Below are 26,806 nucleotides of genomic sequence, written 5' to 3'. Positions count from 1 at the left end.
CAATTATAATCTTCTTGTGATTTTTTTTATAATTCCTTGTAAGAACTTTAAAAGGGATAATTTACATATACCTAATAAATATTTTGATATGGCCCGGCAACATTAAAAAAAAAAAGAATTTTTGACAACATATTCAATATTATATTTGATAATTATATATTAATGTGTCTTGTGTCATGTAAGTATTTATGTATTAATAATTAATCAAACAAAAAAGGCGAATTTTTTTTTTTCTAAAGCTATATGCATAGAAATATATAAAGGCCACATAACGATATTATAATATTGATATATTCGTTTCGAAACGGGTTAAACATTACAGGGATTGATGTATTTCGACATTTGTACTTATAATAAAGCGGTGTATCGAGACATAGTCACGGGGACGTATATAGCACTATCTCCACAACACCGCGCGCTATATTTACGCTTTGTGTACGTCTGAGGTGCAGACACATGCAGTAGTGCACCGCGCGCATGCAAAATGGTAGCGCGTCTCGCGTTCATCGCGCTCTGCGTCTGCGCAACGTTTGCGCGCGCTGCGCAGGTCAGTTTAAAGTGATTTAAATTAATTAAGTATTAAGCTAATTCGGTAAATAAAAAAAAGCTTTCTTACACATAAAAAGAAAATGTTTATTAGTGATTTAATTATTTTTGTATTTTCGTCATTGGAAAATTGTTAATTTTGGTAACGTATGCTAAAATAATTTAAAAATATACATATATATACAAATATTTTAACTTATACAAATTCGTTTAATTTTTTTTATACATCAATATTGCGTAATTTTTATTTTTTACTGCTATATAACTTGACGTTTGGGTCAAATCTTTTAACTGAATTTTGTGCCAGTTGAACACACACACTCAAAATAATTCATCTTGATTTGCACACACTTGCTGCTCAAGACTAATATATATTTCATTAGTATTCCATGAAAAGCATAACAGAATCTTGTTTAAAAAAAAAACAAATTGATAAGTTATTAAAATAATATTTTTTATTTTTATATTTATATTTCATATTCTAAACATTTTTTGAATCTGGTATATTAATAAAAATAGTTTACTCTTAACTCAATAAATTCAAGAATCATTCGGCAACGAATGTGCTGTCAAAATATAAGCTCTTAAACAATTCCGACTGTAAGAGGATACATTCAATGATTATTTACTTGCGTTCAATACCACCCAGATCTTATCAAACAAGTACCTGTATAGACGAAACAAATTATTCGCAACAAACGGGAATCAAACCGTTAGCATGCAGAGCTTATTGGAACTCATTGCCTGTGTATAGTTCTAAAACGTGTTTAGTTAATTATATAATTACTATTTATAACAAATTAAATTTTGGAAAATGAAAATAGTTACAAAAACTATTTTTCTTTTAAAATCGAAATGAAATTTATTCGAGGTGGCTTCGAAGGATTGCATCAATGAATATGATTAAATAAAAGTGTATCCTTCGGACTTCAAACGCCGAGAAATCTAGTATAAACTCTTTTAAGGCATGAATGCACTGTACCGCCCTTTGTGCACAACCTAGCCTTATTTATAAATATATATATTTAACCTGGTGTAAAATTGAATACATTGTTTTGAGGCGTCTTCTTTTCGTTGCCTCTATTGAAGTGTTATTAGCTAGTAATATCTCATGATTTTTTTGAGAATCACGCGTTAAATTAGTGTTGTTAAATTCTTGAAATCGGTTTTTCGTTGTAACGATCAAGATCTACTTCATTCGAATAGGTTATAAGAATTATTGAATTGTCATTATATAGATTTAATTGAATTATAAACTATCACCCGAAATAATTGTGATTCTAACGAGAATATCCGGCTAGGAAGCCAGTAGTTACTGTTTTTTAATAATCTATTATATTTTAAGTATTTTCCGAAAATATATGTTGTCTAGGTTTTCATTTACAATGTAATCGACAATATATTAAAACATAAGACAAATCTACACAGCGGTTATGTGGTTCACTTGTCACACCGTGGCATTGAGCGTGGGTCTCGGGTTACACAACCTCCCATGAGGATCCGTTAGCTGATACACTGATAACAATTTTAGTACCACAATTATTCTCAAACTTATATTTATTCTCGGCTCTAAGTTACTGAATATTAATAATTTATAATTATTTTATAAACGCGAAATTATGTATGTCTATTTGTTACTACATTACTTGTAACAGTGGCCTTATAATGAACGGACTATTAGTATAATTATATTCAAGTAAAGTTATTTTGACCAAAGTCAATTGTCAAACTTCTAGGCGGCTCTGATGTATAATTATTTTAGCTTTTACGTTATTTTATGGAACATGTATAAGATTAAATTTAAAATATACATATAAAATGAACTAGCTGCCTGTCACGAACTCGTACGGATAAAATTTATACAAATTCAAACCATTCCGTCCTCCTTTAAGTTTAAATGAACAAATACTTTCTTAGCTAATGTTTACATTATAAAACGAAACCGTGTTTTATATTTAAACAATATAAACTCAATAGTTTAAGGCTGTGTGATATATAATCACAGTCGATTTTGTCAGTATAGATTAGATTCCCTGTTTCTCTCGAATTCCCTCAAGCTTCCGCAATTATATAAATATAGACAAATATTACTTAAATATATAACTTAATTTCCAAGGTTGGTGGCGCATTGGAAATGTAGGGATTATTAGCGGTGTTCACCTTACCACCCATAAATATATCATATATAAATCCATATAAATATTTATATATAGTCTAAACCGTACTAATTAAACAGTAATCAATACCAATGACTTATTTGGTTACATTAAGACCTCCAAAGATAAAATGGGCGATTTGATGGTAAGTGGGACTGGTATCTTTCGTACTCCTCAAACTTACAAGGCGCCTTCAGCCGGGATCTAGCATGCTGTGTATTTTTGTGTTTTTAATTACACTAGCTCACTTACTATTCGACCTCAAACGCAGTAACTAAAAATGTTGATATTTATTTGGCTATATTAAAATTGGTGAGTGGGTGACCAGACCTACTACATTTTTTTTAACATGTACAAGTGCAACAATTGCATGTACATGTACTATGGCACGGTATATTTTGTATATCGTCGTTAATATTCAACACTTCGGAATATAAAAACGTATCAGACAGAACTCGAGAGCGAACACAGCTCACTGCAAATTTTATCCGTAATAGATTAATATTTTAGATTTTTTTTTAGAAGTCAAAGTATTTACAGGAAGTTGTCATCTTAAATGATCGCACTCGGTAACATGTTAGCGATTTTTAGCTGCTAGAGGATCTGTAAATGTGGTCCAAGAGACAGAAATGGCAAATGACTACTAAAGTCTTCGTGTTACTGGTTTATTTGGAAACTCTAGTACAGGGAACATATATTTCGTATGCTTCTACTGAACATTGATATATATAGTAGTACTTATAGTATAGTAAGCTGTAGTAGTATAATATTGCCTATATTATCAAACTGGTGTTTGTAGCGGCTCGAGCCCAACGATTTAAGCGAAAATAGATTCAGATCAATAATTATTTAAGTTTAAGACTCAAATTAGAAATAGAAGTTACAATTGAATCCTATAATTTAAATACAATTATTTTTTTGTATCCTTAATATCCACCAACCTACAGAATGCAGGGTAAGTTTAGACGCTGCCAATGTTAGGTAGTCGAATTGACCGAGTATTGAAAGAACCGCCGCGCCGATACCTTAACCGTGTGTCGAATGAAATTCGACCACTGTGTATTGAAATGTTACCTTTAAGAGGAGAGCTTACCTTTCATCGGTCATTTATGGGCAGCCTTTTTTTTCTTTAGTTTAATAATATAAAATTTTTAACAAAAAAAATCCAAATACTTTCATAATTGATAAAATTCTGAGATAAAAAAATAAAACCAAATTCGGTTTCGGGAGCCACCCTCTCTTTTAAAGTCGATTACAAAGTAAGTTAGTAAGTTAGTTACAAATGAATAACATGTAAATGTCCCGCTGCTAGGCAGACGCTCTTCTCTTAGAAAGAATATTGAGAACTGGTTCCACCAATAGTCTACGATCTCCTCATTAAGTGGAAAAGACTTGGAACTTATCCAATGCATGTTACTGAATCAATTAAATATGACAGAATTTCGTTTAATACGTGCAGATTTCCTCAAAGCGCATAATAATTCAGTTCTGCAAGTCCAATATAGAACTAACAATCTTCGAACCAGAGTCGCGTGGACCATTGAGCAATTTTGATACTTCATTTTATTAAAAGTAAATGGATTATCATCGTTGGCTGCTCGTCGTCGGTCAAGTCTATTTACCTGCTGTCAATCTCGATACGATTTGACGCGATCTTTTGGCGAGATGAACAGACGGATGTATAAATACGACGTGCCGTCTGGTTACGATCACGTGTTCCAATCGCAAGGTTGAGATGTAATTATGTATTGTGACGTTATTTGCATACACATAAACGGGACGATACACAATCAATGTCGCGAGCTAGCACATGTCGGACGAAACGCATTCGAATATACAACGAATGTATATGGACTGTTTGCCTGAATGTGCACCTATTTTTTTTCAAATTGTCTTGGTGTTAGCCTACAGCCAGAACTTAACTATTCCATTAATAAGCAAACCTTAAATTTACATGTGTTTAGCTCTGCTGTATTATGCACTAAGAACAATTCAGGATTAATATATTTTTATCGAGCAACAACCTTTAATTGGACTATCGACTGTACTTTTCTTCCAAGGTTCGGCATTTTTTCGAATCTCGACAAATCATTTTATTATAATACTAGGCAAATTTATTTATTTGTGTTTAGTCCTGCTATTGGAATAAACTATACGCAACACTTTTGAGGACAATGTTTCTCTTTCTATATCTCTTCACGCGTGCAACTTGTAGTAACTTTTCTTGGTATAAGGGCCTTCCATCAATTGGGCCATGTACCAGACAACCAAGACATTTTTACATCACCATCAATCGTTTACCATTAACTCATTTAATTGTGATTGATGACTGACAACCCAGTTGATCAAATGCCCAGTTTATACAGCATATGTCGATCATGGGTTCTATCTCCAGGTCTGACTAACAAAAGTTATTGGATTGTTTCTGTCAAATTTGGAAGATTACAGCGTGTACTCTTTTGCCTCAGGAAAAACGTAAAACTGGTGCTACGGCAACTAAACTCTCCGTCATCAGTTTGCGGTCTCATTGTATTATGACGCTGGGGGAATAATGAGAGCAACTATGTTTGCACATACAGTAGTGCCCTGTATTATCACTACGCAGTTAGTTATATTCATTTGAGATTCGCCGCCGTGACCGAAATTGGTCAACATATTAGGTGTCGGTAGTGTGGTCTTCCATGGAAGAATTGAGTCTTCCTCCAATCAAACGTCAGTCGTTCCCAAGTCCCACTACCACTCCGTTCCTCGCAGTCCATACACTACCGACCACATCATTACATAAGCAACAAATGTGAGGATTACCGTAATACGTGTAATATTTGTGTATAAACAAGGTCGTTACTCGTTCTGTGTCTGTACGTCAGATGCATCCGGTTTGGCATTCATTATATTATCCGTTGTTAATAAGGCTCGTAACGCACTAGCGAATACATATTATATTGTACAATTATTTAATTATTTAGAGTAGGTAGCTCAAGTGTGGCCCTGTTGTGAGAAAGTGTGCATCTTAGGCGATGATTGCGGGTTCAAACCAGGCAAGCGTCACTGGATTTTCATGTGTTCAATTTGTTATTATAATCTCGTGCTCGGTAAAGAAATCGTGGGAACTTACATGTGTCTAATTTAAATGAAATACTGCCATATTTGCATCTACCAACCCGCATTGGAGCAGCGTGGTGGTAAACCAATAGCCTGCAAATTTCCCACTGCTTTAGGGGAAGACTTAGCCCAGCTGTGGTATATTCACAGGCAGTTATTTTACTTTATTAAGTTAGTTAATAAATTTATCTTTAAATTGCGTTAGTCGTACACCAGTGTGAATAATCCTTAGTACTTACGATTAGTATTATTTATAATTTCGTTGCCATGGAAACAGCCCCGTCTTAAGCACAACAACAGCCCGGGTGCAAGGGTATTTTACACGCGTCCTGATTAAGACGGTAGATGATTATTTCTCGCAAATAGCTATTTTTTTTAGTTGTTACTGTTTTTTATTCGTTTAATCAATTTATTCGTTTTAAGTCTATCATAGTACATTATCGTTTTATAAAGATCGCTGTTACGTATTATTTTACAAATGTTCTATCTACTCGTCTCCTCCCGCGTGCGTTTGTTATTCTAGACTATATTCTATCTCTGTGCCAAATTTCATTCGGATCCGTTCAGCCGTTCTGACGTGAATGAGCAACAAACATCCATTCAAACTTTCACATTTATAATGTTAGTAAGATTGAAGTCGAAACAATTACAAATTTCAAATATATTTTCCAATATGAACCATTTTATTTAAATATTTTTTTCGACCTAATGTGGCAATTATATGTTTAACTGAAGGGATTATTATAAATTTAAATCCTAATCCAAGCAATTCTAGCACTGAAGTGTACACCAAATAACATCTAGACATGTATATTTTATATATTACCAGATAACAAGTAAATAAACTTATAAACATATTGATAAATATTTATTCCTACGCAACACACTATTCTCACCAATATGAGCATATTTTAATGAACACGATAATGCATAACAAAGACAAAATAGGTATGCGATATTAATCTCAATGCCATTTGTAATAAGTATAAAAACAGCGTGATACGATTGTACGTTTGTTCCTTACTTGAGTACATCTCCGTATGAATGGTATGCGCAAACAATGTTAAGATAACAAAAACGTGCCCTTGAACTACATAGCATCATTTTAATATAGTTGTAGATTCTTATATTACATTTTTTAATTTATTTTTTTCATCAAAAAATGTATGATCCGAAGTATTGTTGATAAAAGAAGTATTATCTTTAATGTTAATAACGGAGACACATACAAGTTCATATGGCAACTGGATCACCAGATGGTAAGTGGTTGCCATGAATAGAGTGACAGTACTACTGCGGCGACGACCGGTACACCATCCAAAAGCTGGAAGTGTACCGACGCTGAAAGACAGATACTGGTCCAAGAGGACGGATGACGTCATATAGAATAGGTTAAAAATCGTCAGAAGCCGTAGCCTCCTTTTCCGACTTCACTACTGACCCAGAAAGAGATACGGCAGACACGTTTGAGATATCGTCTCAACCAGTGATGTTATGGAGTTCCGCAACCGAAACTATCGGATATCCGACATAAAAAACTATCTGGAACCGTAACCAAAGCCGATAAAATAAATATTTATTATAATTTTATTTTTGCATAGTGTTAAACTTAAAGAGTAGCTATAATTGTTTTTAAGGCTATCTGTTTCATCCTGTGATGCGTATGTATGTACATACCCAGTAAATGACCTACCCTGTATGAAGTACCTACACAGACGAGCTCATACAAAGCGCTTCCTCCTGGTTAGATTCTGATAATTTTACGACAAGTCGACTTTAACAATTCTAGACTAAAAATAAAAAAATGACGCAACAAAATTCTAAAACATAGCGTAGAAAATTTTTGCAAACGCTAATTACAACGATCTTATAAAATATTTCATGACATCATTCAGTGTCAAGTCCAGCCAAGGTTCAAGTCGAGGTTCAAAAATAACCTGGTCCGCGATCACTGCTGCTATTTTAACAGACAGTAATGGCACGCTTCGGTGTAATAATAATTCGAGAGACGTCATAGTTAATGCATTTTTAAAAGTTGAAACCTTATTGACATTTCAAAGATTTAATTAGTCGTTTATATCAGTAGAAGAGTCTAGAGGTCCTGGATTCAAATCCCGGGTCAAAAGTCAAATGTTAAAAATCCAAAGGGACACAACTTATCAGATCCCTCGGTTGGGGGCGTATTCACGGTACATTAGCTTGTTTATATTTCAGACAGAACTTTCGTTGGGCGAAAGACGTCTTAATATCTGGAAGCCCGTTTGCTATTCCTCGATACATAAAAATAATAATAATTTACATGACCTCCATTATATAAGGTCCTTACATATGAAATTAGCGTTTTATCGTACTGACCACTTTGATCTGAAATATCTTATCTTAAGAATTCCTAATTCAAATTTATAAATTCGTTTAACAGGTACATTTGAGTTTTAAAAACAGTTATTCATTTGATTTTGCCTTATTGTTTCTTTCTTTGGCGTCGCTTATTACCGCACAATGGAAAACATGAAATATCGGTATATTTACGAGTACGAGTTCTACCGTGACACCGGTGGCAATCGCTCTAGGCCACTGCTGCTTCACGACAACACAAGACCACACACTGCACAACAAACAATCACTAAGTTAGATGAGCTACAATTGGAATGTCTGCGACATCCACTGTACTCCCCGGACCTTGCTCCAATTGATTACCATTTTTCCGGAATTTGTACAACTTCTTACAAGGAAAAAAATTCAACTCCGATGCGGCAGTCGAAACCGCCTTCAAAGAGTTTATCGATTCTCGCCCCCATGGTTTTTTTAGTAAAGGGATCAAGGAACTATCTATGAGATGGCTAAAGTGCTTGGATAACAACGGTTCATACTTTGATTATTTCAATACATTTTACAAAAAAAAAATTACTAAATATTCCTCCTGTACAAAACGCCAATTTCATTTGTAAGGACCTAATATTTTATCAATTGTGTAGATAACACCCAATCATTTAATTATGCAGTCTTATATTATTTGACTAAATTGACTATATACTTTAAATTTATTTGACTAAAACTATTATTATAATAAGAGTAATAATTTTACTGATAAGAATTGATAATGGATATTTGCAAAATTAATTTTCATTATTTGATTTATATCTTAGAACTATAACATTATAACCTCACCTACGTATCTAGCAAACATTCCTGGATATAAATCAAAATAATAACTATTGTTTAGAGTTAGCCAAATTAGCCATAACTAAGATTTTGACAAAGAAATACATTTTCAGCCAGCCGCACGAATCTTGATCGACACTTCAGGATATCATGGAACCACAGTACGACCACAAAGAAGTGATATTGCGAGATGGTCTACTTCAGAGTTGGTGGAAGACCTTCGAAACACCAAGTCCGATGCGCTGCTTCTGTACACAGAATATACATCGTACGCTGCTGCCGATCTGAATGAATTCCTTAAGAACATCTCCTCGCTAACTCAAGACACGATCAAGAATATGGAAAACAGGGTCCTGGATAGAGCTGTGAGTATTACTATCTAATTATAGTATTATGATATATGTATATTATATTTCCCAGTGTGATTGATTTATTAAACAGAACATATAAATTAAAGAAATAATTACTAATTCGAATATTAAGCTTTAAATTTCTATACAAAATAAAGAACGCGAGACTGCTACTAAAAGTAGCAAAAGATGAAACAGACTCACAGCTCAAAATATGTAGCTAACATAATATTTCTCGAGATAACAAATTGGCAATGTCAGCAACCAGACGATCACTTTAGTAAGTCTGTATTAAAACAAAGATCTGTCATTAATTAAATTTTTCATTCAAAAACAGTTTTGTGGAAGGCTTTTAAAAAGATGATATACGCAAGTATTAACTAGATTTTTAAATAGTTAGTGAAGCATATCATGCTTTCATACTCTAATAAATAAATAAGATTTTAAGACTAGAAGAATACTAATAAGACAATTTCAAATTAATTACGACGAATATAATGAGTAACTTTACCTTTGATCGATCATAAATTTTCCAGATCCAGCTTTTACTGTAAACTATAACATAGTGCAGATGAACTGTCATTGACTACGTTTAAACAAACCTTGACTTAGTTGGAATACTCTCGCGATTATCCAAATGGACGTCAAATTAGATATTGGCTCCTGAATGCGTTTCGGTTGACGTTCATTTTAACTAAATGTATATTATGTTAATATTTTAATGTTAACATGTTCTCTAACCTGCCAATTTTGAGATTAGTGCTTCCGGCTGTTCAAACAACAGCTCGTAAATGTTTAAGTGCTGAGCTAACACTTCTCTTTCAGCTGAGAATAATTGAGGCATAATGTACTATGTTATTTTGTTGTCTGAATCATTTTCTTCAATTCCTGCGATTTCAACGAGGTCACAATTTTGGAGCCATTTTTCACGTTTCTCCATATGAGGATAAAGTGTCAAGCATATTCCACAATGCTGACCCATAACGGGGTATTGCCTATGTGGTCAATTACTTGTAGGAGTAAAATACAAATATAACAATAGTTATGTAGGAATTTCTTAAGCAAGAGTAGATAACAAATATTATGTAAATAAACGTATTTAGGCCAATTTAGGTGTATTCATATGTAGGATATTCTAGACACTTATTAAATAAATAAATATTTCCACAAAATCTTGGTTAACCATCTTTGCTTTCTGAGGACACGTTGTAAGAGCTTCCTGTTTTCTCGTAAATTATTAATTGCATCAACTGCAATAGATGTACTTCATGAAAGACAACTCCTAAACCGATCGACTCAAAATAATTAAATAGACTAATCTCATAGATCGATTGCCCCAATGAATGGGTTTGAAATCAACATGCTTGATTACTCGTAAAACCTGCATATTCTAACTAAATGATATCTATCTCAAGTCGCAGTTTACAAATAATACAACTTCAAACATAGCTGTCAAGTTTTATCTCTCTAGCGATAATATAAGCAGCATACCAACCTCCCTCCCTCCCTTCCCTTCTTTCTAAAATACCACACGATACTGTGGGCGCATCCATAATAGACGAGATCAGCTTTCAAAGGAATCCGTATCAGAAGCACTAGGAATGCTATTAGTTAGATGTAGGTCGGGAACATTCCGACATGAAGGATTCCGATGCGCACGCGCACGAAGAACAGCTGCTCACTGTTGAATTAATGAATAAAATCTACATCGAATCATCTTGGAGCAACTGGTTGATCATTATAATGATACGTGAAGGGACTGCAATGTTATGTTAGGGTTCAGGAAATATGGTAAAACGCCCTTGGTTCTGACGAGTGAGATGTCTATTTACGTAAATTTATAATTCGCTCGAAGGTATCCTACGTAGTTGGTAGTTTGAACTATTGGATTTTACGAGGTAAAAATCAATGAACCATCTAATCCGGTTATTTTTTAACCATAAATTGAATTGGTAGCCTTTTATTTACCAGATGTTTATCAAGTAACAATGACTTGAAGTTGTGATGTTTATTTTGAAGTGTAAATTAGAGTAATGAGAGCCAGAAGTTACATAACAATAATAAATTATATTATCACATTTGGGAACGCGATTCCTAATAATAACAATTATGTGTGATTTTATTTGAAGACATAAACCATTATCAGATGACCCCTTTGTCCCAAAAACAATTTGCTAACATCAATCCCAATTTGAATTGTTATCGAGGTCACTGTGGAATGGGGTATTACGTACCATCGTAAATTTTGCGAATTCATTACAAGGATACGACGTTTCGTCCATCAACAAACAAGTCGATCCGGATGATCTTTGCAATAATTAAGAAAATTAAACCATATGATGAGATGAAGGTCATTTATAAGGCATACAATCCTGATAAGACTATGATTTAAGTGTCTTGGTATATAAAAACAAGTATGAGAATCGATAGAAGACTCCTACGACCCTGGACGATTAAAACCGATGTTAGAAGGTTTACAGGACATACTTGGAATTATTTGTTTTATACTAGGAACACACTCCATTCCAAACCTTAAAGTTTTCCAAGATTTTCTTTAACCAAAGGAAAGGAATTGACATACAAATTGGCTACTCGATAAAATAAGCAATACTTTCTTGTGCTATATTTTTACTTTAGACGTACTGGCACATTAGCAAATTGATGGTAAGTGGTCATAAACCATCTCTTATATCGCCAATGCGCCACCAACCTTGGGAACAAAGATGTTATGTCCCTTGTGCCTGTAGTTACACTGGGTCACTCACAACAATACTAAATATTGCTGCCTGGCGGTCGAATAAGTTTGAGTCGATTGTACGAATTCAGACGTTCTTACATAGTCCTATCACCAAGTACTTGTACAGGCCACTTTATCAAACACTTTCCCAACGCGAATAGGGCTTTGGCTACTATTGGCAAACGATTGACAACGATGGCAAAGCCAGGTAGTAACTATCTCAACAATCTTCGACAGACGTATTTATAGTAATGACATAATTACTTTCAATTGATACTCATTATCTCTGACACATCTTTCTTTGGCTCTCGTATAAGTTCTGTTCTATATAATGATTTATTTACATATAGCATATATAACGGACTGACTCATATACGACAATACGTTTTACTTGCGAAATTATAATGTCGATATATGAACCAAATGACTAGCGATTTACTATAAGGCCTCATCCCATAATAATTTATATGTGAACTTGTTGAGTGTGTACTGTGTAGAGAGAATCTTGCAATTGAGTTTAGAGCCAGTTCCGCAAACTGATTGAGCTAAAATATTGGTACTGGCCGGCCATTTATTCTTTATAATTACATTTATAGAAAAAAAAACGCTTATTATTTTATACATTTTGATAAAATTAATACGATTAAAAAATTATGAAACAAAATTATCGTAATTGTTGTGCATTTTTTAACACGAAATGGTTGTTGTTACTATCATAAATATCATATATAATATCATAGGACGGCCAATTGATCTCGACTCACGACACGTGCGTTTTCTTTTCGAGACTCGAGAACGTAAACTGTAATAGTCCATACTATCGCTATCAAGAATTTATCGACAAAGAAACTCAGAATTGAAATCACGGAAGCACGGAAGTAAGGAATACAGGATCAGGGGTCATATATTAATCTTCCATGCAAAGTGTTATTTTATCTAGTAGGTATAAAAACGCTTGGAAAAAGGACGAACAGACAATTCCCTATCCGACTATCTTGGCATATATTAAATATAAGTTGGATTTTATAAGCATCCTTCATAAATTACTTAGTCAATATTATTGTAGTGTCATAACGAATTCAATTAGCAAGTATTATATATATTTTTCATTTACATCAGTAAGGGACGCTGTGCCAACATTATCCGGATATTAACTATTTTAAGCATATTAATGATTAATTCATTACATTATTAATAGAGCATTATTATTTGTTTCTGAAATAATGATTATGTCATGTACAGTCGCGTGAACATGTAATAATGACAGACGTCACTACTTATATATAAGTCGTTTGTGGGACCGATTCCGATCGATATTTTTCTGTATACTTGATGGTCCCTGGATGGTTTAGAGTGCTCTCAGTAGGAGGCGCTACGATATAAGTATATAAAACGTTTATTTCGACCAGACAAAGTCGGAACGGGCTAGAAATATCATAAATTCAATAGACAGTTGGTTGGTTCTTATAAATATATTATTTTCTTAATTATAATGGTATTAAGTATTTTATCTAAATACATGAATTCTAACACTATTTAATCTTATTCTTATTATATTCTAAAGGTGTAACTGCAATGATGCGCAACAACTTTTAATAAACATAAATGATGACGTACGGAAGGCGTACGCTGCATCGTCTGGTATTTAAAGCTTCATGTATGATAGATTTTTCTTTTGGGCATTTCAAAATAAAACTCATTCTTATTTATTATTATAGGTTGCATATTTTAAACAAACAATCACTACAGCTGTTGGCTGTTATCGTCGTCAGTTATAAACTCCGTTCCACATGATGCTACCGCGTTGAGGTGCCTACGACGTCAGATGACGTGTGTGAGTACCGTCAGCAATGAAAACAGTTATTTATTGTAATGGTACTTTTTTTAAAAAAGGTACATAAATGAAAAGTTAAATTGTCTTGATTAAGTTTTTGGATACTGTTGAGGTAAAAGCAAAGTAACCGCCTCCTTAGCGTACGAGGAGAAAGTTTAGAGCTAATATGACCACGCTGCTCCAATGTGCTTTGGTGCCATTAAGCAGATTTTAATCCGACACATGCAGGGTCTCTCCCGATGTTTTTCAATAAATATAAAAACCCGTACACTTTTATTTGGAAGTAATGTTAACCATTAATATTCATTTATAGTATAAAATATAACATGCATAATTTCAAATGAAACACATTTTAATATGAATAATAAAAGCCCTAGTTAAGCTTTCATTAGGCGCCACGTGTACTGAATCACTTCATAAAATTGACATCAGATGGCGCTGACTCAAAACATCGAATTCCTACATCGCGATGACTAGATTTTCTGCACTGAAAAGTCCACACGGCGTTTTCCTTATCTGAAATAAGTGCTTGGAGATAAATCGCTCCAATTCAAAACAATTTTTGAAGCCTTGTACTCGGTACAAGGTCAAAGTCAGTCAGGTCAGGTTGTCTGAGCCACGAAAATGGTCACCTAGTTACAATAAATAATATATAACATATAACCTACCTTCGCTCTATTGCAATAAATTGGAATCGCTGTCTCTGAAATTATGATTTATATTAGTTTCGGGTTCGGAGGTCCACTACCAGTGCTCATAATGTAAAAAACCCTAGATTTAGATAGTACTCCAAACAAATTTTGTACATGAGTTTTTCCTTGGGTTATTTAGACTCAAATATTATTATTATTAAATTGAATTATCGACTGTCTATTTCAAAAATGATACCAATTAAAGAAAATTACATCAGCTTACTTACAGCTTTCGATAGATACCTACTTACAACTGAAATGTCAATAAATAACTAATGCACTTATACACACACGCACGCACACAGACGCACACACACACTCAGATACTCGGATTGGGGAAGCGTGGTAGCATACGTTCCAAGCTATTCCTCAAAGGGTGAGGAGGCGTTACACCAGCAGTGAGACTTTTACGGGCTGTTATACAACTTTTACCAAAACAATCCTTAACTTACCTAGAGTTGAATATTTAAATAAGGACATTATAACTACCGATAAAGTTCTTATGAAATTTTGAATTTAATTTATAAATTTAATTATTTTTGTATATTTTCTCTGCAATTAATGAAAATATTATTGAACCAACCTTGGGAACTAACATGTTATGTCCCTTGTGCCTGTAGTTACACTGGCCCACTCACCCTTCAAACCGGAGGAACAACACAACAATACTGAGTACTGTTGTTTGGCGGTAGAATATCTGACGAGTGGGCGGTACCTATTCAGACGGGCTTGCACAAAGCCCTACCACCAAGTACAACCCACCACCTTATGTATGCAAGTTCTGCTTGACTAATTGTGACTGTAATTATACAATTATGATGATGTTAAAATTATGCAGACAGAGAGAAAGTGAAACAAATGCAGAGTCGTCAAAGACTTGTGTTGTACTTACTAATCAGGCAACATAGTTGACTAAAATCAGGAACATATTTCACCGGCTCGCTTCACGTGTGATGCCTCCTGTACAATTTATTTATATCTGCAAACGTGTGTCAGAGCGTTTATTTGCATTCTTACCAGTAATAAGACGTTATATATGTCTTAATCATAATTGTCAACAGTTTAAAATTTAATTAGTATAACGTAAAATAAACATTCTTATTATTGATTCCGTTAGTTTAAATATTAAAATTATTAATTATTTTTTTATAGCTTCGTTAATGCAATATTATTTACGATGTATTTTATTCTAGTTGTGTAATGTTTCCGAGCCGTGCCTTGATCCGCAGACGTCAAGGGCTATTACTTTGATGTTAGTTTATACATCGTGTAGATGCAATGAAGCTAGCTGCTTACAACAGAAGAAATAAATTTTTCTTACTATATCAGACACAAACCTAGACACTCTGAGACACACTTCGAGATTGCCGAGCTCACTTAGCTACTAATCTTATACTGACGTATATGGGATAAGTATAATAAGAAACAGTCATTTACTTGGTGGTATCACTACTCGTCAGATATTCTACCGCCAAACAGCACTACTCAGTATTGTTGTGTTCCGGTTTGAAAGGTGAATTGTTTACACGGTGAAACAAACAAATAAATATACAAACGCACTTTTGTTTCGATAATTAATTAAATTAGGACATCAAATACTCATCCCCAGTGTTTATAAGCACTTTGATCATTTTATAAGCTTAATGAAACGTGAAGGTAATACCAGTTCGGAATGCAGATTCTACGGGGAAGAACTGGCCGGAAACTTAATACTTAGTTACTGTTTTATAGCCGGCAAGAAATTCAATATTTATTTACTCTTCTACGTGGATTATATCATATAAATGTGTATAATATTAATTCCATGTCGTATTATCTTCTAGCTGTATCATGTGATATTTTATTAGAATTATGTAGTCGTAACATTATTCATCACAGCCTTGAAATTAAGACAAGCCGGCACATCAAACCACTAAACTCAATCTGAATAATCGAAAGATACCCAGAGGCACGGAGATCACGCCTGAGGAAACTTGATAGTTCATAGAAATTAAACACAGGATTCGATCATGGAATGCTTATTTGTTATGGCATTCTCGTTGCACGTGCCTCGTAACATGCTCTTGGTTAGTGACCGACGTTGGAATTGCTAATCTTTCATTTGATTTTGTTTGGGTAAGTCCAGTTCAAAGTTAAAAGTCACATTTTGTATGTATAATAATATTATAGCTTTGAGGGTCGCGTTTCATCAAAAATATAATATTTCCAGTACATAAAAAAAAAACAAGGAATGTCTTTTAGTAATCAAATTTTTGTATATAGGTAGGTAATGTTATAGGTTACTAAGACAAAAATCTATAATTAATTCACTATATTAATAATCTTGTTTTTTTGTAAATCGCTTTTGTTTTATTTTTAAACCGGTAAAAGGTTTTTGGCGCTTACTACATTTTCTTTCCGCGAAAAACCTCATCACCTTTCATGATATACTTCAAACATAAAGTCAGTCTACTCGACGGGAAAATGTTGACAGCGCTTTAATACTATTTATCTTACTGTAATTAAAAAAACTGACACCATATTTTTCAGAATAATTTGAAAAGTAGAAAATTACTAATTGTTATAGAACGAGCATAGTCGTCACGGTAACATGCGCAAGCGATCCCGTGATGCCCCCCTGGAAAGACGGAGTGGGTACCGGTGGTTTTTTAGTGGGTATTCCGACGCCTTAACCACCGACGAGCCCCAGATAACGAAACGCGTAAGAGCGTTTTCCCAACGAGAAAAAAAAAGCAACGACAGGGGTGTGTCTCTTAGGGAAACTGAAATTCTGCTGACTGTAGGCGATCTTATAAAAATCAAACAATACTTTTTGTCGTCTCAAACCTCAAATAACTCAGCACCACACACTTAGACACGCCTCTGGCATACATTACGAAACACTGATATACGAGTAGTACCCCATGAATAAAAAAATAAAAAAATGTGTACTGTGTGTGGATAACATATACACAGACAGCTTCCCGAAATCCACGACGTTTTGTGCTTTAGGGCAATAGAATGTTGCTGTTTGTTTTGTAATAAATTATACAAATCAGTCTATATGCGTGAATACACAATTTCAACGCCGAACTGGCATCCGTCCTAATATAATAAAGATAGACTTTGATATTACACGCAAATCTCTGAAACTACCAGCCGGATATGATATTTTTTATTCTTGCGTTTGATAGCCCAATTCTTCAGGAATGTTTAAAGCTATTGACAATACGGCCCACGTGGGGGAGTTTTGCAAGAACGTTTAACGCGGATGATATCACGCGGAACAGTCAGTATAAATATATTTTATGACATATAAACTTAACAATAAGAGCAACAGCTATGTCTGTATGAGCTCATTAATAGCGACCCTGAAACAAATGTAATATCTCACAGTGAGGATATAACACGAGGTACGTTATTATTTTTACTACCCAAACATATTCAAGATCAAACGTTTTACACGAATGCCAAGCTTTTAACACCTTTGTTATGGACAACTATTACGGTAGAATTATATACGGGTTCATCTTTAAGAAAAAAAAAAAAACTAATTACGACTCAAAATCAAATCATTCTTTATTCAAATGAGATCTAATAACCAATTTTGAATCATGAATTCAATTAAAGGGAACGCGAACACCGTTTCGGAGCGTAAGCAGGTTCTACTGGGAATAACCAGTAGAAATTCTTACACTAAGGAAGAGGGATTAAAGTTACAATCTTAGACTTGATCAGATCCTCGACACCTCTCTCTCTAGTCTGTATATAACTCCACACTTATATATTATAATCTTTATATATCTCTTCTTTGTATATCATTGACATGAACCCTATAAAAGCCGAGGGCCAGTAGACCAAACATATACATTTTGACAAATGATCGTGAATTCAAAATCTCAGTTCGACGTTATAAGAAAACATTGGGAGGAAACCTACCAACGCGAATTACAGCGTTTAGTTTAATCGAAAAGTATCAATTCATCATAATATTTACGTATCGCGATTAGTAAGCGAATTTCATCAATATCTCCAATAAAGATGTACTTTTTAATTTCGTACAAGTTATTTATAACGCAACGCAAACATTTATTCGTGTTATAAACGTAATGACCAATTAACCAGCAATCACTTTGAAATAAGTACATTAAATCCTATCAAAAAAACTTTTCCTTATTGCTTACGTGATAAAGTTCAAAATGACACGAACTGTGTACATTCATCGAGACGGTAAGAATGTAGTTGACCGATTTCCTTTACTCTAGTCAAGCAAAGACGCTAAACGCATTTAGCGAAACTCATTTTCAATTTAAGACATTTTTTCTTAAGATCCTGTACGACTGGCGCGCCACCTCGTACATTACTACTAGTACCGGTGGTACTGCACCAGAAACCTATCGATATCGAGGTTAGAGTATTAGGTTTCAACTCCTGTGAACGATATATTATATACAGTAGTATAATCTTATTATCTTTGTTTTAGTCGTAGGTTATACGAGAAGAAGTTTAGCTACCTACATATTATTAATATATTGTTTTACTTTTATATGTAAAATTTTCTAATTTTTGTATTCCAGTTTGAAGGGTGAGTGGGCCAATGTTAGCCAAACAGGCACAAGGGACATAACATCTTAGTTCCCAAGATTGGTGGCGCATTAGCGATGTAAGGAATGATTAGTATTTCTTACAGCGCCGCTGTCTAAGGGCGGCGGTGACCGCTTACCATCAGGTGGCCCATGTGTTCATCCGCCTACCTATATAATATAAAAAAAATCTGTTCATATTTTATATAGAAGTAAGGAGATAACTAACTTAATTATTCAGTGACCGGGCGCCAATTATACTCACAAATTGACACATCATCGCAATCAAATCGAAACGGTATCGTTGCCGTTGAACAATTTTCCTATTCCACTACCATAACAATCGAGTTATGGTTCGGTCAAAATTGGATCGAAATATAATCAGAATCGTAGTCGATAAATATGTACAAATTGGCCCTAAGTCCTATATGATCAGCTAAATTGTATTAAGCCGAGGATTACATTTATGAGTATTAGTCGAAATTGGAGCGGAATAAAATCGGGACCGTATCATAATCATTAAAGGTCAGTAGGATAAGCTCCCACTATACTACGTAAAGGTAAAGATACTACGTAAAGGTCTTCTTTCCTGTTGAAATCAAAGTTTGGCGTCAATTGCCAGAAGTCTCGCCAAAAATCGCAATCGAAATCGAAGCTAACAGCAACGCGTGACCAACCTACTGGTACATTGTCTAAGGAGACATTGTAAAAGCTTGAATTACGTGCACTGTTGAAGAGCTGGTTAGTTCAGAATCTAAAGTGTCTACTTACACTTAACCCCACCGACTTATTTATTCTTCAATCCAGAGTACAATAATACGAAGTATTGATGTTTAACAACAAAATACCAGATAAGAGGGTGATACCCACCCGGACGGGTGTTACACAAAGCCCCACTACCATTTAACCCTAAACTAAAATATCGCTCGCTTGCAATATTTTTGTTAGGGTCTGGTGTAACTCTGGAACCAACATAAAATATTCTTATTGCTTACTTTCGTTATATTTGTGAAAATAGAAAATATTAAAAGTGTTTTATAAAACTGTCTAATTTAACGAAATTGTATTAGAAAAATTAACTTACATTTTGCTTTTAGCAATCAGCAATCACCGATCACTAATCTTCAATGATTACCTGACTGTTAATTAGAATATGAATACGCCCTTTTGTGTACAATAAAAATATTGCTATAGATACAATCTTTCAACATCCTCTGTGTATCCGTAGTCTCAGGTCTTAGATCAAGGATCTTTTCTGCTTATATCCTTTGATAGTCACAGCGATCAAAGGGTATAAGTAATCATTTCAGATTAAATAACAAGGAAGGCATTATTTTAATATATATACATATATAATAATCATAAAAATAAAAAATTATGATCCCTGTAAATTAGTAACCAAATAAAAAAACTATCGACGAAACTGCGGACTGTTACTAATATTATCATAAGAGTATCAAATAAATTGGTAATGTTAAATAATTGTTTTCATAAACTGATAGTGGTATTTATCAACGCATATAATATTTCAAGAGACATCACAGTTAAATATCGTTTCGGACAAGGTCAATGACACGAACGTCATCTATGTTACATTTTATGCTAATACTTAAACCAATAGTGAAAAGAATTATTTTTATCGTCGTATAGGAAAATTATTATGAAAGTGCCGTGTAAATGTCCCACTGCGCAGCACAGCATCCTCGTAGGGAAATGATGAGCTGAATATTTCTAATTTAAATTCACATTTTAAGTGCAAAAAATCATTGTTACTTGTCCGGTTTTGAACTTGAAATTCCGGTTAATATTTCACTGGGATAATATTTATCTATCCACTGGGCTACCTTAGCTCCCTCTGTTACACGCCCAGTGACGTCACGGAATACATGATGTTAACAATACTTCAAGTATTGTCAAGATCGATTAACGTTTAAGCAGTTACAAATATACATATAAACAGTCAATACGACTGAGATACAATAGGACTGAGGTGAGCTCATCGGATTTTAATTGAATAACGATCAAGTTACTTCCTATCAGAAGAGCGCCTGTTAACAATCCTACGAGCGTTTTATTGGACAGATATTAAAAAATATTATGCATAGGGCGCTGGGCTTTGTGCAAGCCGGATTGAAGGTAAGTGGGTCAGTATAACTACAGACAGAAGGGACGTAACATGACTTAGCTTCCTTAGGAATGGTTAATATTTCGTACAGCGAAATTGTCTATAGGCGTTGATGACCACTTGCCATCAGGCGGCACATTTGCTCGTCTTATAATAACAAAAAAATACTTACCATCGGTAACTCTAAGGCCTGTCATATTATGAGTGAACTAGTTTTGATAGTGTGATACTGCCTTATGATTCGGTGTCAGTCGGAGATGTCTCAGCTCGTCATTAGTGCTCAATGCTCATTGAACGCGTAATATATATGCATTGAACATTACGTCAAACCGAAATTAATAATTGAAATCTATCCATTGTAATTATAGATTGAAATATCGTAATTACGTCTCGCTGTACGTCTTCGAATCAATGTTCATGGTCAGAGGTGACCATCAATACGCTATTTAGCTAGCCGTAATAAAATTAAAATTTTATGTTTTTTTTTTCAGTCAAGGGCGTGTCGTGATGAATTCGAAAAGCATATAAGAAAAGTAATATTCGACTCGCATCGCGCCGCCAGCTTCAACGGGGAGAATCACCACAAATTCTTCCTGGGACACATGATCGTATTCCGGATGCATCTGAATAAGGTGATGTATGCTTAGTATAAGAGTATATATTAATCTTAACCAAATATTACGGTAAACAAACTTGTATGTGTCTTGTTTCACTGAAATTCTGTTACGTATGGATTTGCCAACCCGCATTGGAGTAGCGTGGTGGAATGAGGTCAAAACCTTCTCCTCGAAAGGGAGAGACGTCTTAGCCCAGCAATTGGATGCTTACAGTTGCATACTGCTGCTTTATTTCAGTAGAACGTCATTCAAATAATAATTTTATCCAGTGCATATTTTTATTAATTATTTATAATTCCAGAGCGAAGATTACATACGTAGGTGTGAAAGAATAACTAGAGGTTGTGGAGTTCAATGCGAAGTAAGTACGATGTTGACTTTTATTTTGACGACCTCAAACTCAATTTTATAATAAAATAGGCTAAATAAGCATATTCTGCTGGGGTTTGTATGTAATCCGCCATTTTGTGTCTGTGGCTTAACAATGATACTGAATTTATTAAAATAGTGTATATCTATACAATATGCTATAACTCATGCTGTTACTCAATATTTTTTAGTTTATTTACCGATCCCATATACTAAAAATATCCTTCAATTGTTAAAGGTCCGTTACCCATAATGGACTGTTACGTTGAAGTGTTGTTTTGTGAACTGCGCGCCTAGTCAGGTCACGTCTTAACGATGAATAAATTAGTTTTTTTAAACACAGCATGTTTAATAATGACAAAAGTATCAAATATGACACGTTATTAAAGATTTACGACAAACAAAGGGAAGCAATTAGCAATCGTTTTATGAAATCTCAGTACTGTTCGTGTTCTCGAAATATAGTTTATCCTCATATCTACAACATTGCTATTATATAACCAGCATATTAAATATTTATTAACGACTATAAGAATTCTCATTTAACCTTGCACTATTGCGCAAGGCTTCAAAAATATATTTAGACTCATTTGAGTGTTCCCCTCCACGGAAATCTTTAGTAAAAGGCGAAAGATTTATACGTTTTGAAGGGAAACCAGAGTAACAATAGCTTCGAACTGTGGGGAGGTCATTCAATGCGCGAAAATTCAGCCATCGCGATGTAGAAACTCGACATTACAGAACAACGCCATCTAGTGACATATTTTGTAAGTAATCCTTTTTTTTCCAGAACTCGCCAAAAATAATACGATGGAAGCGTATAGCTATTTGCGAATTAAATAGAGTCAAGGAAGATGTTCTTCATTCTAGAAGATTCTACAAGGACTTACTTCTTCATTCTCGAAGAAAGCTAAAATGTTTGAGGAGGTTGGCACAATTGCGAGCCAAGTCGGCAGTCCAGGCGCTGGAACAGTGTGTATGCCACACTAGTTGTTAATTATTATTATTTAGAAAGAATTTATAACTACAATAAATCTAAAAAAATGTTCCAAAAACAAATATCAACCACATTTTTCTTCTTTCCAATTTTCAAAAAATGTAAATAACTTACGAGTCCGATATGTATGTATGTAACTCGCCAATATATTAGGTATTACGAATAACGGCAAACTTCGCCAAGGCTTCAGAAGCTTAATATATAAGATAAAATTATGAACAAAATATATTATTATACCAATTAAGTTATTGCTAACAATATTTTTAAACATCTTTCTTAAGGCGAAGACGTTTGATATTGCGAAAGGATTTATTGTCAAAATATAATTATTTTATCTAATCATACGATTACTATTAAACACAGACGGCATTAAATTGGCACAAGGGGGTGAAACATTGGTTTGTCCTTTTCTTTTAAATGTCAAAACAGTGATGTCAGAAAGAGATAAATGGGTATTTAACTAGACGCCCGCTAAACAACCTTTATAAGTGAGCCAAGTTTGGTTTCCATTTTGACAACATTTCCCGTCGTATGTAGCTAGCATAAATAACACATTATTATGACGAATGATTAATAGTATCAGATTGCAATATAATAAATAATAATAACAAAATTTACAAATAATATTAATTCTAAATAACAAAATAATTTCAGAGGTTCTCCTTAAAGTAGTATTATACTGCTTATTTGGAAATAAAATTAAACATTTGTTACGAACAAAGTTGCGTAGTAATACTGTTGGTCATCTCGGTATTTGGTTTGGATATAGGAATAAGATACTTTTTGGTCCCTTTATTTAATTTTAAGTACAAAGTATGTTAAATAAACTTTAATAAATTTGACATCGGTGAGGATTCTTTATGAATAAGTTAAAATTTGCTTAATATTTTTAATTTATAATCCACATAGATACAATTATCAATTCATTTTAATCAATTGTAATAAGATACGTGTAATGCCCCACCATTGTACAGCAAATATTGGCTAAAAAAAATATTAAAAAATAAATAATATTATGTTATATTTAAGAATAGATAGTATAAATTATTCGTGTCATATTAGTAGCAAAAGAAGTGCAGGTTACTGAGAATAACAAACCTATAGCCTATTCCAATCGAAGTAGGAATAAAGATGACGACCCTTAGATTTACGTACTTTATGCGATTTGCTAATAACTCGCAATACTGTGAACCACTAAGAGTTTATGATTAATATATAATACAACACCATTACATTTAACTACTTATATCCATTTTAATTTTACTTCCAAAATTCCAAGAACAGTTTCGTCGACATTCAAATCGCCATTTTTACGCAAATCCATAGTGAATGTCATAGTTTATTAACTGTATCTATGGTTATAATCTTATGGTTGGAATAAACTATACGATGCTTTATAAAGTTATATGATTATTTGAGTAAGAGTGTACGTCTTACGATCCAAGAACGATCCCTTACCAGGAGCGTTCGACTGTATAGTAACAGTTCAGGGAGATAATTCTACTAACATTACGGTTATAATACGTTGCCGATTCTATTCCTCATAAAGATAAACGTGAGCTTAATAGAAACTGAGGGCAATTTTATTTAAATCGATTATATTCTGATCAGACATCGAACCGTAGCTGAATGGTGTTGGTAGTAAAGGAAAAATGCAGGACAATAATTGTTCGATTCGATAGCGATGAAGTGACAATTCGTTAGTAGAATTTTCGGACTATGTTTTTTCACCTACCTTATTTTCAACAGTAATATTATGTCCGCCATATTTAAGTCAGATGTACAAATCGACATCGCTGCAGTCGTTTAGTGCACTATAAAATACGAATTGAAAAAAAATCGCTTTAGTCAGTAAAATATGTTTTTTAGTAAAATAAAAAAGTACTTAGTATCACTGTGATAGTATAAATTAATTTATTTAAATTAGTTAACAACAGTAATATTTAGTTTAGTTAAATTTGAAACGAAAGTACAATCGTTTTTATTGTAACTAATTATTGTTGTTTAATTTATTAAATTTAACCGAATTTTAATAAAATTTAACCGATTTACTTATTGTTTTATTTCATTAGTTTTTAATCACCATTTAACACAACTTTTGTTTTATGATACAGACAGACGGGCAAATGGGCCACCTGTTGGTGAGTGGTCACCACCACCCATAAATAATGGCGCTGAAATAAATATTAACCAATCCTTACATCGCCAATGCACCACCAATCTTGGGAACTGTGCCTGATGATGATGTTACGTTCCTTGTGCCTGTTGTTACACTGTCTCACTCACCCTTCAAACCACACGACAATACTGAGTATTGCTGTCTGATGAGTGAGTGGTACCTAATCGGACGGGCTACCTAGAAGGGATTTGTGCAAGCCAAGTGGAGATTTAGATCCACTCGATCGCTTAACTGTCCAATATTACCCCAATATGTTAAAAAACATAATCGATTAAAACAATTTCTCCACCCATACATACGTTCCCACCTCTTTTACTATGGAGGTTGTTGAAGTAATGGCCGCTTCTCCGCCATACCTTGACACTAATGTGTGGAGGGTTTGTTCATGTGATTCGGCCAACTCCTTTAACCGGTGTACATTCACGAATTATCTCTCGGGTTGAATGAACATTTGGACGATCGTGTGAACCCGGCATAAAGAGTAGCGACCTTTTGACACCAATGAGATATTTATTGACTATCTGTGTTACATTTGGGCTTAAAAGGTGTAGAAACTACTTATTGTGCTGTACTATGGCGCTGATGTTTTTAGAACAAGTTTTTCGATCCTTTCATGAGTTCTCATTTCTCAGCTGAATTATAAGAGTAGCGCTCTTCTAGTGACAGCATGAAGACCATTACAAATACAAAGAAAGAGAGGGAAAGGTCGCCGGGGGGGGGGCATAACGCTTTTTCCTTAGGTGACCAAAAAAACCTGACAATATTAACTTTATTTATTTTTTTTTCATTTATTTAGTTATATACCTTTGTTTACGTATTTGGTATCACCAAAATAATTATCTGTATAATTTGTAAAATGTATTTTTATAAATTGTGTAAAAAGCAAAATTGCGCTTTAAACAACCGATCATCATTTCATACAATCATCGTAAGGACAGGATACAGATACCGCAGGTGGAAAGTATTTGAATGTTGAATAAAGGCATTTGAATTTGTAATTTAATGTAATGAGAGTTGTTATATATTTTTTGTCGCAACTAGACAACGCTGTCAAAATCAGGAAGATGTAGATACATTATTACTGATCGTCTGTTGTCATTATTAAAAAGATTGCGCCAAAGCTACTTCCCCATCCACTCTATCTCTACTCTACTATACTCTGTTAGTCGCCTGGGGAGAGAAGAGGGTGAGTACTAATCAAACCCGGTACTGCACAGTAAAGAATAATTTACATGAGTTAATGTTGAAAACTTTTGGAATATCTATAATAATCTATCTAAAAATCTATAATATATATAATAATCTCGTAATAAAAACTAAATTTTACAATTTTAATTAATGCTATTTAGTATTTTCCTTTTCTTTTCATTTGTTTCGA

The 26,806-nt window shown here is 33.9% G+C and overlaps 1 protein-coding gene and 1 non-coding gene across 3 annotated transcripts; one reads left to right on the top strand and one right to left on the bottom strand.

Annotated features, from left to right (window-relative positions):
• The first annotated feature begins 432 nt into the window (after positions 1 to 432).
• LOC113401499 (uncharacterized) lies at positions 433 to 25,300 on the top strand. 2 transcript variants are annotated; one of them, XM_064216386.1, is made up of 5 exons: positions 433 to 547; positions 9,080 to 9,331; positions 21,758 to 21,898; positions 22,185 to 22,244; positions 23,043 to 25,300. In XM_064216386.1, exons 1-5 carry the CDS (start codon positions 485 to 487, stop codon positions 23,247 to 23,249), a joined length of 723 nt encoding a protein of 240 aa, XP_064072456.1. In that variant the 5' UTR covers positions 433 to 484; the 3' UTR covers positions 23,250 to 25,300. The 2 variants fall into 2 exon arrangements, with proteins under 2 accessions (XP_064072456.1, XP_064072457.1); XM_064216387.1 differs by having other exon boundaries at positions 22,185 to 22,260; positions 23,062 to 25,300.
• On the bottom strand, positions 22,798 to 22,916 carry LOC135193572 (U5 spliceosomal RNA). Its single transcript, XR_010309305.1, has one exon. It is a non-coding gene; the product is annotated as a U5 spliceosomal RNA (small nuclear RNA).
• Positions 25,301 to 26,806: the final 1,506 nt, after the last annotated feature.

This window comes from Vanessa tameamea, chromosome 12, assembly GCF_037043105.1.
Source record: "Vanessa tameamea isolate UH-Manoa-2023 chromosome 12, ilVanTame1 primary haplotype, whole genome shotgun sequence".
Lineage (NCBI taxonomy): Eukaryota > Metazoa > Arthropoda > Insecta > Lepidoptera > Nymphalidae > Vanessa > Vanessa tameamea.
This window is presented reverse-complemented; position numbering and strand designations above follow the sequence as displayed.